This window comes from Somniosus microcephalus, chromosome 20 (assembly GCF_052327205.1).
Source record: "Somniosus microcephalus isolate GS21.2 chromosome 20, FLI_Smic_1.0, whole genome shotgun sequence".
NCBI classification, from domain to species: Eukaryota; Metazoa; Chordata; class Chondrichthyes; order Squaliformes; family Somniosidae; genus Somniosus; species Somniosus microcephalus.
In genome coordinates, this window is record NC_141006.1 from 52,446,421 (window position 1) to 52,464,886 (window position 18,466).

An 18,466-nucleotide genomic window follows, 5' to 3' on the forward strand; every position below is an offset into this window, starting at 1 on the left:
CTGATGAGGCTGTAATTGGCCAGATTGGATTTGTCCTGCTTTTTGTGGACAGGACATACCTGGGCAATTTTCCACATTATTGGGTAGATGCAAGTGTTGTAGCTGTACTGGAGCAGCTTGGCTAGAGGCGTGGCTAGTTCTGGAGCAAAAGTCTTCAGCACGACAGCCAGGATGTTGTTGGGCCCCATAGTCTTTGGTGTATCCAGTGCACTCAGCCATTTCTTGATAGCACGTGGAGTGAATTGAATTGGCTGAAAACTGGCTTCTGTGGTGGTGGGGGCTTCAGGAGCAGGCCATCTAATTTGATTAGTACAAGTATTGCTGGACCACTATAACAAACTAAGCATAACAGGAGTGATAAATGCTGGTAATCTGAAATAAAACAGAAATTGCTGCAAATACACTGATCAATCAGCATCCAAAAGAGGAAGATGGTTAAATGTGAAATATTAGCCTATCCTCTCAAATGATCAACCTACTGTATATTTTTAGCATTTGTTTTTAATTTATGTCAAAGAACTTTTGTAAATTTAAAACAGAAATCAAACAGCTTCTGGAAAACCTGCCTTTTCATGTAATAGATATTACAAAGTTTATCAATAAAATATAATTTAATTTTCATTAAACAATTTGGTTGACGCTTTTATTGACTTCTGTCTGTACCTGTTTAATAAATAAGCCAGTCTCAGAATTTTGCCAAGTACAGCCACACAATCGTGGATGCAAATACAAGAGAACAGCATATGCCTAAATGCCAGGGCAGGCTGTTCCAAATTAGTGTGTTAAGATGTTCTATACATGTACCACCAGCAAGCTAATAGCTTAAGAGGACAGTATTAGGGTACAGTTAAAGACAGAGATATCTGTGACTTGTAAAAAATCCAACAGGGATTAGATAGCTGCTGTGGATACCAACAAACTCTGAAACAAAACTGCTTACATAAGTTAAACTGCTTTACTTACTAATATTTTTGCTTGTGAATGAACAATTCAGTTCATGGCATATTTGCTTATTTTTAGTATGCTTAAATGAAGCTGGAGATTACCGATGTAAAGCTACAGTACTATTGCAAAGATCGCAAGTATAGGTTGGTGTTTATTATATACTGCTATATTCACAGCTAATGAAAATGATCATTCCAGTTCAAAAAATGTTACCAACTAGTCCAAACTGTAGTACTACAATCGAATCCAGCACTCGTCTTTATTAAGTTTGCAAAATGTGCAGAGCTCTCCGACAAAGAAGATACCTGAAACACAAAATCTAATGCAATCTTCAAGGCCTATAAAATTGCTCTTAGTTTTCCCAATTCCTCACTTAACCTTTTCCCACATAATGCATCAAAATCAGAATTTCACTGAAATTTTCTTTTTAATTTTTGGGGTGCAAAATCATTAAAAATCAATGCAGAAAAAGTATAATCTATTACACATATGTAATGCTACTCTATACAGAACTTTATAATAAACAAGTTTTGTTGGAATTACGCCTGTTTCAAAACACAAGCCTTCAATTTGGAATAGGTTGTATCGGGCCATTCTTACACTGAAGTCACTTTTTGCAGCTTAGTGTTATAGTTGGAACAGGTTTCAATTCAAACTTTATTTCGATTTGATTTATGGAACACTTTTAAAATAAGCACATCTTTTAATAGAGTCCAAGCAATGAGAGTTTCTGTTATATGTAAATGCATTACTTTAGTAAATACAGTACTATAATTACAGTGTTGAAAGTACAACAATGGTCCATAACTGGTGGGACAAGAGAGTACAACCCTGTCGTCCATTTTAAATTGCTCCTTTTGTTCGCAATCCAATTTTTATTTTTACAATTCTACGTTTAATCCATTTAGCTGACCACAGTAGGTGAACAGACATTCAACCTAGCTCTCTGATATCACAACAGATCATAGCATGCGTGATACAGCAAGAATGAGGAAGTCCTCATAGCTGATGCGGATATTTCCAGAACGGTTGGTATCTTTCTCTTTGTAGGCATCAGTTGTACTCTGCAACTGTGTACAGATCTGGATGAAACTGTCCAGCTGAATGGTGGACCGGGCGGACTTTTGTGTGTACCGGGCCGTAAGGAACTGGACAAACTGTGGGCTTAAGTTGTAACCCATCTGAGAGAGAGCTGCAAAAAACCAAACCCAACATAAGCTTCATTAGGTTAAATGTAATAAAAGATTTTAATGAAGAATAACTTGATAATGTAATTAAAATTAAATTCTGAAATACACAGTCAATACAGTCATCAATGTACCGGAAAAAGAGGTGAGGGAGGGGACCCGAGTAGGACTGGAACAAAGAGTGTTCCACATATCCCACGAAAAGGCAGGCATAGCTAGGACCCATGCGGGTACCCATAGAAACACCTTTAATTTGGAGGAAATGAGGAGTCAAAGGAGAAGTTGTTCAATGTGAGAACAAGTTCATCCAGGCGGAGGAGGGTGGTGGTGGATGGGGACTTGTTGGGCCTCTGTTCAAGGAAGAAACGGAGCGTCCTCAAGCCAAATCATGGAAAGCAAATTGAGTTGGACACACAAATACCAAACTCCAAAAAATGGATTGGTGAAATAAAAGTTAATATTTGTTCAAATGATAAAAATCAACTTAATTTTAATACATCTCAATTGTTCTATATTCAATCATTTTCATAACTTTTCCATTTGGATCTAATGAAGATTTACACCTATTTAAAAAAAAACTTGGAACTGATCAAATCCACAGGACATCCTAAAGCACGTTACAAACAACGAATTACTTTTGAAGTACAGTCACTGTGGTTATGTGGGAAGCCAGTTTTCACACAGCAAGGTCCCACAGATGAATGGCCAGATAATCTGCTCGTGATGCTGGTTGAGGGAGGAATGTTGGCCAGGACACCTGGAGAATTCCCTGTTTTTCAAATAGTGCCAGGAGATCTTTTTCATCCAACTAAGCAGGCAGACAGGGCCTTGGTTTAACGTCTAGTCTGATGGACTGTACTTCAGGACTGCGTTGAAGTGTGAGCCGAGTTATGTGCTCAAGTCCTGTAGTGAGGCTAGAGCCCACAACGTTAGCACGCTCACCTTTTGAGTCCGATCACTTGAGCCAAGCTGACACTTGCCAATTATTAATAAACTATTTCTGGCAATCCTCAACCCATGGTTTTTATTATGTCATCACATAGGTACTCTTCATCCCAATTGCAGAGTGTACAGCTGCTGTAACTCAACATAGCCCAAAGCCCAACCCTCAGCTACAAAAAGATAAACAAAAGAGACATTAATCCCACTTCTTGAAATCAGATCACACGTATCACCCTCTTTTGTTCTCTTCATTTTGTTTAATTCAGTAGTCAGATCAAAGGCCACTCTTTCCAGTGAGGAGCAATTACTGTGACGTGGATACAGGGAGAGCAATCACAAACAAGTTCCTTTGGCTCACCTTGTTGTAGCTCCTGGGGGCTTATGGCTCCTGATCGATCCCGGTCAAACTGCTGGAACATGGACCGCCACTGCTGAAGAAATCTCCACAGTGCTGAAAAGCCGTACAGATCGATCTTGCCAATTTTGCTTTTATCAAACATATCTGGAGGAGCAAAGGGTAAAATCGGTTTAAATAATTTACTTCATCCGAGCTAAATAGTTGAACCCGAGAAAAATAAAGCTACTCTTTGATGGTCATTTGGCGGGGTGGGGGAAGCTACTCCAGACTGGGTTTGCACACCTCCTGGTACTAGCTCGGAGTAGCATCGGTGACAGCCTTAGAGCAGTCAGCCACCTGCCTGCTCAGCCCCAGCTAGAAAGGCGAGATAACCTAAGGTTTTTTTTTAAAGAAACTTACCCTTTAAATAGTGATCATGATTAGCTACACTGAATAACACACATTCTACACTGTACACTGAAGCCATCAGCAGCACTCAGTGTATCATGTTGCAAATAGAACATTCAGCCTTCATGAGCAGGAACTCATGTATTCTTATAGAAGGACATTCTTGATTAAAAAAATAGATTTTTATATTTTCCAAAGTGACTTAACGGGTTATAATTTTCTAGCATGCTAGCCTTATCATTTAAAGCACTTGTTAAACACCGAACTGAAAACTTACCAAAATAAAGAATTCAATTTCAGATCACTAAAAATACTGGCAAACGGGAAATGATCCAGTTGTACTCAAAAATGCCTGCTTGTCTACCATTTTCATACTTCCTTTTAAATTTAAAAATAAACCTTTTTCTTGTTTCAATAGCCCCTAAAATTGGGACGAGATGTCACTTTGACCACCGATGCAAAGCTCCCTGCTCAGTTTTCCAGAAAGACAGGCCCTTATGATGCTCAATTTATAAAAGGAGTCAAATTCAAATCTGGTTTAATTAAACCAATAGATTATCCCATTTAGCAGCAGTAATCTATATATAGAGTCATAGAGTTTTACAGCACAGAAAGAGGCCCTTCGGCCCATCGTGTCTGCGCCGCCCATCCATCCCTGTCCAGTCTAATCCCATTTTCCAGCATTTGGTCCATAGCCTTGTATGCAATGGCATTTCAAGTGCTCATCCAAATGCTTCTTGAATGTTGTGAGGGTTCCTGTCTCCACCACCCTTTCAGGCATTGAGTTCCACATTCCAACCACCCTCTGGGTGAAAAAATTCCTCCTCAAATCCCCTCTAAATCTCCTGCCCCTTACCCTGAATCTATGCCCCCTTGTTATTGACCCCCCCACTAAGGGGAAAAGTTCCTCTTACCCTATCTATGCCCCTCATTATTTTGTACACCTCAATCAGGTCCCCCCTCAGCCTTCTCTGCTCCAAGGAAAACAACTCCAGCCTGTCCAGCCTCTCTTCATAGCTGAGGCGCTCCATCCCAGGTAACATCCTGGTGAATCTTCTCTGCACCCTCTCCAAAGCAATCACATCCTTCCTATAGTGAGGCGACCAGAACTGCACACAGTACTCCAGCTGTGGCCTCACCAGCGTTTTGTACAGCTCCATCATAACCTCCCTGCTCTTATATTCTATGCCTCGGCTAATGAAGGCAAGTATCCCATATGCCTTTTTAACCACCTTATCTACCTGCTCCGCTGCCTTCAGGGATATATATATAAACGAGTCGATCTGTCTGTCTGTCCTTGTCTGTCTGTCCTTCTGTCCTCACGTGTGCGTCTGTCCGGCTATGCGCTCGAAAGTTATAGAGCGTACCTACGCGCGCGTTACCTCCGAAGAAAGCTTACGCTTCCGGGACGCTCGTAAGCGTATTTACTTTTCGGTCGGACGAAAATTGTTCGCGCCTTATGCAAAAAACCTTCAAAATTACTCATTATCTGCTACTTAGCATTGATTGACTGACGTCAAGGTTCGACCAATCCTGTGCCGTCACGATTGACCAATCCTACAGTACGGTCCCCTGATGGTTGGCCAATCGGTGTGTGTGTGTGTGGGACTAATCGTTTTCATCTCAGGGATGTAGCAGCCATTGTTTCACTGCCATTACTTCAGCTTCCAGCTCAAACTACTTTGATCATCCAGCTTTGAAAAAGTTAGTATCTCTTTTAAAAATAACATAAGATTTACCAAAAACGTTTTATAAGTACTTTCACTTTCATCTTTCAAGGTATTAAAAGGTAGAAATGTTGCCCGGCAGCAGATTCAGAGAGGGACACAGACAGGGCCCAAAGCCTGGCACTCGATTTAAACCGCCCGGCCCAAAACAGCCCTGGCAAAGCCGGGCTCCCCCCAGCTATACACTATATATAGGGCTTATATTGTGAGTTACTGTGCAGAAGACTAGGCTATGATTAACCAAACCTGGATGTGCATATTATGTCCAAATGGCATGCATTACCAGATTAAATGGATACTGAAAGTATCCGTTCATCTTGATGAAGTTGAAACTTACAGGCAGTCTGAACAAGAAGCCCTAAAATCAGTCGCAAAAGTATTAAGACTGATATTTTTGGTTTTGTTCCTGTTAATGTTTGGATATTTCTGTTCAAACTGAGAGTGTTGATAACATAATTGAGACTACCAGCTTTAACAAATTAGTGAGGCTAACAGTTAGATGGAGCTGAATTATCACCAAAGATCACCATTACCCTTAAGGTGTTTCAACAGCAGCTGTTTAGAGAGCTCCATCACACACTTATCCAAGTCACTGCCCAACACCATCGCCACTTACCGAACAAAAATATCGAATAATATAACTGAACAAAAGAATGTTATAGCTTGCCAGAATCATTTGTAACACATGGATTTTGGACACAAACACAGTTTGAGTCACTAAATGAAAACATGGAAATATGTTAGAAATTCCACCACTTCATCTTTCCTTCCCTCCCAATAGTCCTAGACTATTAGATTGTAACACAAGCAAATACGGAAAGAATTAATAAATGATCTTCAATTCCCTGTAATGATTTTAAAAAGTGAAGAGAATTATGAAGGCTGTGCTGCATAATTTTGCAAAATTTCAGCAAAAATATTCTATATACTGTAGTAGATTTCTCTAAATAAGCCTCCCTGTTTTAATTCCTTCTATAATGTTAAGTGCCTTCTGTAGAATGCCAGAGCGCATGGGAACACCACCACCTCCAAGTCACACACCACCCTGACTTAGAAGTATATTGCCGTTCCTTCATCGTCGCTGGGTCTAAGTCCTGGAATTCCCTACCTAACAGCACTGTGGGAGAACCTTCACCACACGGACTGCAGCGGTTCAAGGCGGCGGCTCACCACCACCTTCTCAAGGGCAATTAGGGATGGGCAATAAATGCTGGCCTTGCCAGCGACACCCACATCCCATAAACAAATTTTAAAAAACTCTGCCCTCAATGGAAATGGTTCTCCTTTCTGATAAACAAAATATAAACCCATAATGAAAACAAATTTAAACAAAATACTACACCCTGATACACCTAATGCAATGCTTATTGCACTTATTCATAAATTGAAATTGGTTTCAAGATACATTGGTGCACTGAGGACATGGATTTATGTCATGATTCCCGAGACAGTGAGTTTGCAATCTCAGGACAGTTGTCTTGGGATGGTGGTAAATGGAGAATGGGATCATTTCCATTAGGAAGGCAAGCCACTCTGGGCTATTATTGTGCACATCCTAGTATCTGGTTACAGCAACATTGGCAGAAGCCTTAAGAAAAGGTGTTCATCTTTACCCCGCCCCAAACACTTCAACAATGAAATGATGCGTGTTGTACATTAAGGATGTAACAGAGGAGGAGAAAATGACTAGGAATCAATAAACCAGGTCATTGCAAGCACGTTAACATCTGGTATCCAGTATGTTCCGTGCCTAGAAAGCTAACTAGCAAAACAGAAATTCCACAATTTTACTAATCAAATAGCATTAAATGCTGTATAGCATTGCTTCACTCTTGAAAAGGTTTAAATAAGCAAAAAAAAAATTGGGGTTCCAAACTTACTGAGCAACATGTAGCAGGTGTCATCATTAAACGTTGACCAGTTGCTGTTGACAAGTGCCTGCTTGAGTTCCTTCAGCGATATGTAGCCACTATGATCTGCATCCACTGACTGGAACCAGGAATAGGCTTCAGGATCTACGCCTGCTGGAACACCACCTGCACAACAGCAAGTTCAATGTTATGTTAAATGGAGAACAGCCTAAAGCTATGGTTATTTCCATCTTTACAGAGTGTGCTACAATACAAATAGCAGTAATGAGCAAAAGGTTAGATTGACGGGCGTTTAATAGACTCGACCTTTACTTTCCACTTCATTGAAAGCGATAATCACCAACAGTTTTACACAACAGAAGAGATATAAAAATCTTAAAATCTTCAAAGTAGTAACACTGTAAAATGGAAAATTTACAATAGACCAAGTTTTTACAAGATGGAGCTAATGGGCAGCTTTGCTCATTTTAATTTTTGTGCCTATCGGGAATATGCCTGGCGTGATTACCTGAACAATATTCAAATGTACCTTATTTTTGTCAAAATATAGGCAGGCAGTAAAATAAAGCCCAAGCAAAATCTGCTAATTCAATGACGCTATCCAGTTATGCATAAATCTCAGGGTAGGCAAAGCTTATTCTTTTAGGGGTTTTTTTTGCAAAAGGTTAAATGAAAGGGAAGTCAAAGGGAGTATCTTTTTTTTCCCCCCAAAGGACTCAGCTAATGTATTAAAAAAAATTTTGAATACTCCTTAATGTTTTTATGAAAAGTCTCCACAGAGGAAATCTACCATTTTCGGTCTCCTCATCTCCAGGCTGCTCCAGCGATGTCACTGAAGGGGGAAAGTCCTGTGCATCCTGAAGCAATTTAATTTATGTTAATGGATTTTCAGACTGCACTGGCAGCCAATCTGAAGCTGCCCAACCCCTGGGAAACGTGCTACTAGCTGGGGCGCTGCACATTCATTCCAATTATCCCATTTCACCACATTTATGGCATTCTACAGCATCATAACGTTCAAACCTCAAAGTTTGATAACAGCCTCATGTCAAAATAAACATAAAAGGCCTACAGTGAAGACCAAATAACTTTAAAAAGAATGCTTTGGGCAAGGTTTTGTAATACAACTTTGGGACTCCGTTTAGAGACCTTCTTTGGGTGCTAAATGATGTTTACTTTGCAACACATGCCGCTATTACGTGAACACAAAGGTAAAAAGAGACTGTACGATCGAGTTACAGCACTTGCCAATGATTCTTAATTGGTACATTAGTACCGGAGGTGACTTCTTCTCAAGTTTCAATGTTCCCACACTTGTAGATACAACAGTGCTATTCACTGCTTCGAGTACCTGACATTTGAATCCACCAGTCATGCATAGAAATTGAGATGAGTTCAAGGTCTCAGCCAGTCTGTTACAAGGGATGGCTTAGAAAGAAAAATGATATATTTCCTTTTGCCTTGCACCAAAACCTGCCAGCTTACAGGTTTCATAGTTTTGGAAACTGTGAATTATACCACAACCTACACTTTCACTTCCAGAAAAGTTACATGGGTGGATACAACTGCCTTTGAAGGGAAAAGCTGATTTAACTCTTCATGTCACTGACATTAGCAAACCACACCTCATATTTCTCTCTAGAAATATGTTCCAGTTTTCTACAACAGATAGTTACCAGCTGAAGGAGCACCTGATCCATATGGCCCTTGCTGCGGAATTCCATATGGCTGTCCTCCATATGGTCCTCCTGGTGCTGGCCCTCCATAATGTCCTGCTGAAGATGCACTTCCATACGGGGCCCCTGGAGCTGAAGGTCCATACTGACCTCCTTGCGCAGGGGCTCCGAAATGTCCTCCTGGTGGTGGCGCTCCATAAGGTGCACCTGGCGCTTGGTTTCCATATTGCCCACCTGCGGCTGATGTTCCATAAGGTGCACTCGGCTGGGGGCCTCCATAAGGACTACCTGGCGGTGGCCCACCATACTGGCCCCCAGAATGGGGACCGTACTGACCTCCAGCTTGGTGTTGCCTTGAGAAGTAGCTGCCCGGTGGAGCTCCTGGTGCAGGCCCTGATGACCCATGGTAGTTCTGCAAGATGAAAGGCAAAAAAAAACAATTCATATACTTAGAACATGATTCACACAAAAACAGGAGCTAAAGGTGCCAATCTATATTTCATTCCTCTCACTGTATGAATAGAATTTTAAACCAAATGTTAGCAGGATATAACTCAAAAGAAGGCATACAGCTAAATAGAGAGAAATCTCAAGTAATGATTGGGAGATGGAGAACAAGAGTTGGGGGGTGGTGGTGGGATAAAAAAATTCTGGTGACAGGCTGGTAGAATAATAATGACGACATGAAGTCAAAACCTTATTTGTTTTTCTGTTACCAGACATTTATACCCTGTTGAGAAATATTCCATCTTTGCAGCATTACCAAGTGGTTTGAAATATTTTAATATGTTTTGGTAATACTAAACTCTTACAATACTGATTCAGCAAAAGTATAAGTGTACATTTTTGCTACTGAAACATTGCATTTATTATCAGATACATTGATATGCACACAGACAGACTTGCATTTATATAGCACCTTTCACAACCACCAGACATCCCAAAGTGCTTTACAGCCAATGAAGTACTTTTTGAAGTGTAGTCACTGTTGTAATGAAGGACAGTAGGGGTGTTGACACTGTTATGCATATGCTGGGGCCACGCTGTTTGGGAGCTCAAGACAGTTTGACCATGATGCATGTTGTAAGAGTATCAGGAGTCCTGTCTAGGTGGAGTGGTAATTTTGTAGAATTCAGTCAGTATCCTCTGAGACTTTTATAAGACATACATAAGACGTAGGAGCAGGAGTAGGTCATTTGGCCCCTCGAGCCTGCTCCACCATTCAATATCATAGCTGATCTGATCTTGGCCTCAACTCCACTTCCCTGCCCGCTCCCCATAACCCTCGACTCCTTTATCGTTCAAAAATCTGTCTTATCTCCACCTTAAATATATTCAATGACCCAGACCCTCTTCTTTTCCTCAAGGGGTGATATACCTATCAATTCGTCCAATAAAAAGCGACGAGTTAGGAACGTAACTAAAGGTTTTTATTGACTAAATAACAGAGCCCACCCTCGTGGGTGATCGGGTCCAACAAGGAGGAATACCAGCCAGTCGACTACCTTTATACCTGGGCAGGTAGGTGGAGCCATGGGCGGAGTCGGAGGTGGTCAGCCCAGGTATAACAGCGCGACAAGAGGCGACCTCGTATAGTGATACAACAGTGAGAACAGTGAGAACAATACAACAGTGATAACTATAGAGTAACGATAGTGAACGATAAAAGTGGTTTACCACAGTCACCCCTTGTTTAGATTTGAGTCCGGCGGGGTGAAGTGTACTACCAGTTCTGGTATGTCAGTCTGTCCGGAGGCCTCGTAAGCCTCTCCGATCGTCGCAGCGGCGGTGCTGCGTTATCCGGTGTTAATGCTGGTGTCTGCGTGGTCGGCGAAGGCTCGTGGGGTTCCGGCATGCCGTCTACCTGGGCTGGAATTGGGGGGGGGGGGGGGGGGGGGTGGGGGGGGGGGGGTAAAGGTGGTGTCTCCGGAGTGCCCGAGGGTGCGAGGTCTCGTAAGGAGACAGTGTCCTCCCGCCCGTCTGGGTAAGCCACGTAGGCATACTGGGGGTTGGCGTGCAGGAGGTTCACCCTCTCGACCAGGGGGTCTGTTTTATGGGCCCTCACGTGCTTTCGCAGCAAGACGGGCCCCGGAGAGGTCAGCCAGGTTGGTAGAGTGGTTCCCGTAGTCGACTTCCTGGGGAAAACAAACATTCGTTCATGGGGGGTGGCGTTAACGGCAGTGCAAAGTAGTGACCGGATGGAGTGCAGCGCTGTCGGGAGGACTTCCTGCCAGCGGGAGGCCCTTAGACTTTAAGGCTAAGAGGATGGCCTTCCATACCGTTGCGTTCTCTCTTTCCACCTTGCCGTTCCCTCGGGGGTTGTAGCTGGTGGTCCTACTTGCTGCAATACCTCTCGCTAGTAGGAACTGACGGAGTTCCTCGCTCATGAAGGAGGAGCCCCGGTCACTATGTATATAGTTCGGGAACCCGAACAAGGCGAAGAGGTCGTTCAGGCACTTGATGACCGTGGTACTGGTCATGTCTGGGCAGGGGAAGGCAAAAGGGAAACGGGAGTACTCATCAACGATGTTGAGGAAGTACACATTGCGGTCAGATGACGGTAGAGGCCCCTTAAAGTCGATGCTCAGGCGCTCGAAGGGGCGGGTGGCCTTGATCAGGCTTGCTCTGTCCGGCCTAAAGAAGTGCGGTTTGCACTCGGCGCAGGTCTGGCAATTCCTGGTCATGGTCCTGACCTCCTCGATGGAGTAGGTCAGGTTGCGGGTCTTAATGAAATGGTAAAGTCTGGTGACCCCGGGGTGGCAGAGGTCGTTGTGGAGGGTCTGAAGTCTATCAATATGCGCGCTGGCGCATGTAATTCGTGAAAGAGCATCAGGGGGTTCGTTCAGCTTACCTGGCCGGTACAAGATATCATAATCGTAGGTGGATAGCTCGATTCTCCACCTCAAGATCTTGTCATTCTTGATTTTGCCCCTCAGCTTGTTATTAAACATGAAAGCAACCGAACGTTGGTCGGTGAGGAGGGTAAATCGTTTGCCTGCCAGGTAATGCCTCCAGCGCCGTACCGCCTCCACAATTGCCTGGGCTTCCTTCTCGACCGACGAGTGTCGGATCTCGGGGCCCTGTAGGGTCCTTGAGAAGAAGGCCACCGGCCTCCCCTCCTGGTTAAGGGTAGCGGCTAGGGTGAAGTCGGATGCATCGCTCTCCACTTGGAAGGGGATGGACTCATCCACTGCGTGCATTGTGGCCTTGGCTATGTCTCCCTTGATGAGGGAGAAGGCCGCGCACGCTTCCTCCGTGAGGGGGAAGGATGTGGACTTCATGAGGGGTCTGGCTTTGTCCGCATAATTGGGCACCCATTGGGCATAGTAGGCGAAGAGCCCCAGGGTTCTCTTAAGTGCCTTAGGGCAGTGGGGGAGGGGTAGCTCCATGAGAGGGCGCATTCTTTCGGGGTCGGGGCCGATGAGTCCGTTCTCTACTACACAGCCAAGGATGGCAAGGCGTGAGGTGTTAAACACACATTTCTCCTTATTGTAGGTGAGGTTCAGCCGTTGGGCCGTACGGAGGAATTTCTCCAGATTCACGTCATGGTCCTGCCGGTCGCGGCCGCAGATGGTGACGTTATCTAGATAGGGGAATGTGGCCTGCAGTCCGTTCTGGTCAACCATCCGGTCCATCTCCCTTTGGAAGACCGAGACCCCGTTGGTGACACCGAAGGGGACCCTAAGGAAGTGGTATAGGCGCCCATTCGCCTCGAAGGCGGTGTACTGGCGGTCCTCGGGGTGGATAGGGAGTTGGTGGTAGGCCGACTTAAGGTCAATGGTCGAGAATACGCGGTATTGTGCAATCTGATTGACCATGTCAGATATGCGGGGAAGGGGGTATGCCTCCAGCTGGGTGTATCTGTTTATGGTCTGGCTGTAGTCGATGACCAGGCGACTTTTATCGCCGGTCTTAACGACCACGACCTGGGCACGCCAGGGGCTGTTGCTCCCCTCGATAATGCCCTCTTTCAGGAGGCGCCGCACCTCAGAGCTAATGAAGGCTCTGTCCCCAGCGCTGTATCGCCTGCTCTTGGTAGCGACGGGTTTGCAGTCGGGGGTGAGGTTAGCGAACAGGGAAGGTGGCGGCACCTTGAGGGTGGATAGGCTGCAGGTGTTACGCGGTGGGCGGTTTAACATTCACTGGTTGTCGACTGTGAGTGGGGGGAGGGGTCCACCGTATGCTAGGGTTACACTTTGGAGGTGGGATTGGAAGTCCAGCCCTAGTAGGACGGCAGCGCAGAGCTGGGGGAGGACGAGGAGTTTAAAATTTTTATACTCCGTACCCTTAACCGACAAGGTCACAACACAGTAGCCGCTAATGTCCGTGGCGTGGGACCTCGATGCCATCGAGATTCGGTTGCGCGTTGGCAGGGCAGGGAGGGAGTAGTGGCTCACCGTGTCCGGGTGGATGAAGCTCTCCGTGCTTCCGCTGTCGAACAGGCAGGTCGTGGTGTGGCCGTTTACTTTGATGTCCATCATCGACTTGGACAGGTGGTGTGGGCGGGCTTGATCCAGAGTGACGGAGGCTAGTGTGTAGGTAAGCGAGTCGTTGTCGTCTGCGGGCGAGGCGGTCGTCGGGTCCGGGGGCCCGGTGGCAGTCGGGCGTGGTGGGTAAAATGGCGTCTCCCACGAGGTAGGACAAAATGGCGGAGAAGATGGCTGCCCCCATAACTCACGAGGCACTATTGGGGTCGGTTGCCTTGATCAAAGATGGCCGCCCCCATGACTCACGTGTGGGGATGCTGGCCTCAGTTGCCTTGAAAGAAGATGGCCGCCCCCACAGTTCGCATGAGGCACTGCTGGCCTCTGAAGATCCGCTCCTGCAGGCCTTAGAGAAGTGGCCTTTCTTCCTGCAGGTTGAGCAGGTAGAGTTCCTGGCTGGGCAGCGCGACCTCGGGTGCTTCTCCTGGCCGCAAAAGCAGCCGGCGGCCCGATCGCGGGTGCCCGATGTCGGAGCCGGTACCGGGGGTGGCGGTCCCGGTTGCAGACGCTGAGGTAGGTCCCGGGGGCAGCGCTGCGAAGGGTATTGCGGTAGGGGTCGGGCCCGAGTCCCAGGGTCGCGAGCAGTACCTGGAAAACGCCTCCTGGTCCTGATGGGCCACCTCTAGGGAGAGAGCGCGAGGGCTTCAGCTTTGTCCAGGTCGAGGTCTTTAGCTTCAAGCAGTCTTTGCCGTGAGTAGTCGGACCGTAGGCCTTTCACAAAGGCATCGCGGATATTATCTTCCGTATTTTCAACAGCCGTCACCGCTTTAAAGTCACAGTTCCTGCCGAGTGCTCTTAGCGCCCGTAAAAATTCAGCTACAGACTCTCCTGGCTGTTGCGGGCGGGATCTCAAGAGGTGCCTGGTGTACATGTAATTTACCGGGCTCCGGTACTGCTGTTTCAGTAGGTTGATAGTGGCCTCGTATGTAGTCGTGTCCTGGATGAGTGCGTATACTCTCGGGCTCGCTTGGGCGTTCAGAACTCTTAGTTTGGATCTCTGAGGGACGCCGGATTATTCCAGGTAGGATTCGAAGCAGTCCAGCCAGTGTTTGAAGTTGAGGGCTGAGTTTGCTGCCTGTGGGTTTAGATCCAGGTACAGTGGTTTGAGGGCTTGCAGCCAAGCCGGCTGGTGTGGCCCGGTGTCTGAAAGCTGCTGTGGCTGTGCTTCTGGGAGGGCTTCTGGCTGGCCAGTAGTAGACATCTTTAAAATTTAGTCAATAAAATTGATATACCTATCAATTCGTCCAATAAAAAGCGACGAGTTAGGAACGTAACTAAAGGTTTTTATTGACTAAATAACAGAGCCCACCCTCGTGGGTGATCGGGTCCAACAAGGAGGAATACCAGCCAGTCGACTACCTTTATACCTGGGCAGGTAGGTGGAGCCATGGGCGGAGTCGGAGGTGGTCAGCCCAGGTATAACAGCGCGACAAGAGGCGACCTCGTATAGTGATACAACAGTGAGAACAATACAACAGTGATAACTATAGAGTAACGATAGTGAACGATAAAAGTGGTTTACCACAAGGGGTTTATGTTTATACGAACTGGATCGTGCAGGCCAGCAGGAGGGAACTCGGGACTACTTGGTACTTTTCAAGTTCCAGAAAGAGTTCCTACAGTACCCATTCCAAAAAGCACATGCCTCACAGATGTGCCAGTTACAACTGTTGTGGGCAAAGTTTAACTTAACCATAGTGGGAAATTCATATTCCTTCAGCTGACAGCAAGAGTCACATTAGCCTGCCTATTGCAGAAAAGGCTCACGCCACCATGTGGGGCCAGTAAGCTCTGGTCCGAAGAGGCTGTACGGTCAATCACAGGCCCGCAAGTCGCGGTCAGCAGCGAAGCAGAGGCGCTCGCCACTGGCCCCGAAGAAAGCTTCCCACAAAGATCTCGCGATCTGTGGCAAGAAGTTCGGTTTTTCCGACGTTCAGTTGAGATCGGTGTAAGTTAATGGGGAATTCTTAACTCGAGCTGCTTTGATGTCAACAAGCTGTCTAAGCAGCCAATCACAATGCAGAATTCTCAAGAGACCAGGAACCAGGAAGTGAACAAGCTCCTTCTATTCTGACTTTATTATAAAAATGTTAGAGAGAGCAAAACAAAGATTGAGGCTCTCAGGTGGGGAAAGGTAAACTGGATATAAAGATGAACAAACTTATTTTTTTAAGTTTCTTAAAAATTGAAATTTTTATTAAAATGGATAAATTTGACACTCCAAAAAATTTAAAATTAGTTTTTCAGGGTTGGAACGTTGCTTAGCAGTCACTTACACTGTTAAAACCCCAGTTGCAACAAGGTCTAACTTTTAATGGGGTATTTAACAGCGATATTACCACAGGGAAGCTGAAGTTTTCATCAGTTTCACTGATTATGCTGATTGCCAGCTATCTGGGCGGGGGGGGGGGGGGGGGGGGCACAGTGCAGCCAGTGCCGGAGCAGTGAATGACTGACCGCAACTTCAGGATTTCCGTGTTAGGATGCGCATGCGCTACATCCTGAAGTTGCGGTCAGTTTCAAAGGAGTATAACAACAGTGAACGCTGATCGTTCGCTGTTATTACCCACCGCAAATTCCGGGGCAAAGTCTTTATGATCTCCCGGACTACCACCAAAACAGGATATGAACAAAACATATGTCGTAGTGTGCCTTTCTGGCTACAGCCCATCTGACAGTTATCCCCCTGTAATACGTCTATGGGATGAAGTAGAGTAAGCAATCTTGAGTTGCCTCTCATGCATTTTGCTGCACATGTTGATTGTGAGGATCTGTCTTTATAACTTTCCTGCTATCTGGTGGCCTACATCTCATTCCAAGGAAGCCTTCAGGTTTTTGAGCTGTCATTTGATTTGGAGATGAAGATAGTGAACAAGGTGCAAGCTTATTTGGAGGCGTTGGTTAGGTTCTGTCGGTGCTGCTCCAAGGATAGTCGGTTTGTGGACTATAAATGGCTCCTGGAGGAAATGTTTAACTTGGAGGTTGTGATATCTGCCACGACGGGCAAGGAAAATTTATCTGCTGATTGTTGGAAAGACAAGCTGCCTTCTATGGAACAATGAAAGAGTTGGCTTAACTTGGCAATATCGTCTTCATGTCATTTTAGAATGCACTTCTGATAACTAAATCTGAAAGTTCCTTTTTGACCAAAATAGAAAGAAGGCAGATAGGCCCTTGATGGTGATTTTTCTGGTAATCACAATCCTTAGCTAATAGCATTATTGCTACAACTGCACATGGTGCTACTGAACTCCAGTCTGCATCTGGCCATCTCAGGATCTTTAAAAGGGTACGAGTACCAAAAGATTTAAACATACAAAGGTGAAGTGCTCCAACAGGATAAAAATAGCAGATCCCTGGTGAATTTAGCAGTTCGAAATTGCTAGTTTTAAGTTATGAGACTAAATAAGTTCTACGGTCTTGCGTTAATTATATAAAATTCACACTGAAGTTAGTACATTTTTAAACAATGGATACACATAAATCATTGCCCCACAGATACTACAAAAACTGAACAAAGGTGTGCCAGCTTGGGGCCTACAGGGGTAAAGGGGTTTGGAAGAAGCTTTGCCAAGTTTGCAGATAATTCACGAATACATTCCAAGGTAGAATTTATGGATTAACCTTGAGCCCAGCCTCACACCTGGAGGAACGCGAGTATTTAAAAGGGAGTTGCAACCAGCTCAGGAGTCAAAGGCACAGCAGCCACCACTGGCGCGGAGACCATCTCCTCCTCTGCCCAATCCTGCCCTGCCCTCTGGGCTCTCAATGCGCGACTTCACCCTCGCCACCTCCACCCACCCACCGGGGCCAGGACAGGCGTGTCCGCTCCGCGCCCTCAACTTTCCGCCAACTTCCATCGGAACAGGCCGCCTCTCGCTCCCCACAAAAATAAATCAGCTCCTCCGCCAGTTCAGCGCCGCCGACCCCTGTCGGCGTCAGCCTTTGCCAGCCGCCCCCCATTTCCTCATCCACTCACCGAACCGTAAGGGAAACTCGCCATGTCGTCAACAACCCAGCCACGCCGAGCTCCCACCCGCCCAACACCGAGCTCCTGCACCTGATTGGCTCGCCCGCCTCACGGGCAGTTCCGTTTTTTCCGACGGGAGCGCCGGCAACTCGGCTGCTGATTGGCTCAGAGAGCCGTCAATCGCAACTGGCCTCGCGCTCGTTGTGACGTCGTGTTCTGGCCTTGTGACGTAAGGTCGTCACGTGGTTTCGCTCCGTGACGTCAGGAGGGGGGTCTGACGCGTGAGCACTAGAGGGAGCATTGGGAGATTGTGCCAGTGTCCGGGCCCTCATTTAGCTCTCAACCAACACCACCAAAGCAGGTTATTTGGTCATGTTATCTCATTGTTGTTTGTGGGACCTTGCTGTGTACAAGTTGGCTGCCATATGTGCCTACATTATAACAGTGACCACACTTCAAAAATAGTTCATTGGCTGTGAAATGCTTTGGGACATTCTGAGGTTGTGAAACGTGCTATAAAAATGCAAATTCTTAATTACTCATTCCATTAAAAATGCAATGCTTTCCATCTTAACTGATTACTGTGGCAAAATTTTCATTCAGCAACTGAGGAGAAAGGTTAGAAGTTTGTCATTGACAGCCATCAGAGGAGATACTCTGATTCACCTAACCAAAACCTTTAAATTCCTCTGTTAATTCTCCATGTAGCCTTCTCTGTTCTAGTGGAAATAGCCCCAATATTTCAGTTGTCTCATTACTATAGTTTCTTATTCTTGGTATCACCCATATATATATAGTATATCTACTGCATGCTCTCTATGACTTTAGTGTCGTTTCAATAACACAGCACTCAAAATTGCTCATAGTACTCTGTGACCTACACATTGCCTAGTACAAAGTTTTCATAACCTTGTTGCTC

At 45.6% G+C, this 18,466-nt stretch overlaps 1 protein-coding gene across 4 annotated transcripts; it reads right to left on the reverse strand.

Annotated features, from left to right (window-relative positions):
* Positions 1-1,172: 1,172 nt before the first annotated feature.
* Positions 1,173-17,666, reverse strand: pef1 (penta-EF-hand domain containing 1). Of its 4 annotated transcripts, none has more exons than XM_085962681.1 (5): positions 17,557-17,666; positions 9,430-9,505; positions 7,427-7,582; positions 3,433-3,576; positions 1,173-2,137 (listed from the first exon to the last, which is right to left on the reverse strand). In XM_085962681.1, exons 1-5 carry the CDS (start codon positions 17,578-17,580, stop codon positions 1,908-1,910), a joined length of 630 nt encoding a protein of 209 aa, XP_085818807.1. In that variant the 5' UTR covers positions 17,581-17,666; the 3' UTR covers positions 1,173-1,907. The 4 variants fall into 4 exon arrangements, with proteins under 4 accessions (XP_085818807.1, XP_085818806.1, XP_085818805.1 ...); XM_085962680.1 differs by having other exon boundaries at positions 9,328-9,505; XM_085962679.1 differs by having other exon boundaries at positions 9,244-9,505.
* Between the last annotated feature and the right edge of the window lie 800 nt (positions 17,667-18,466).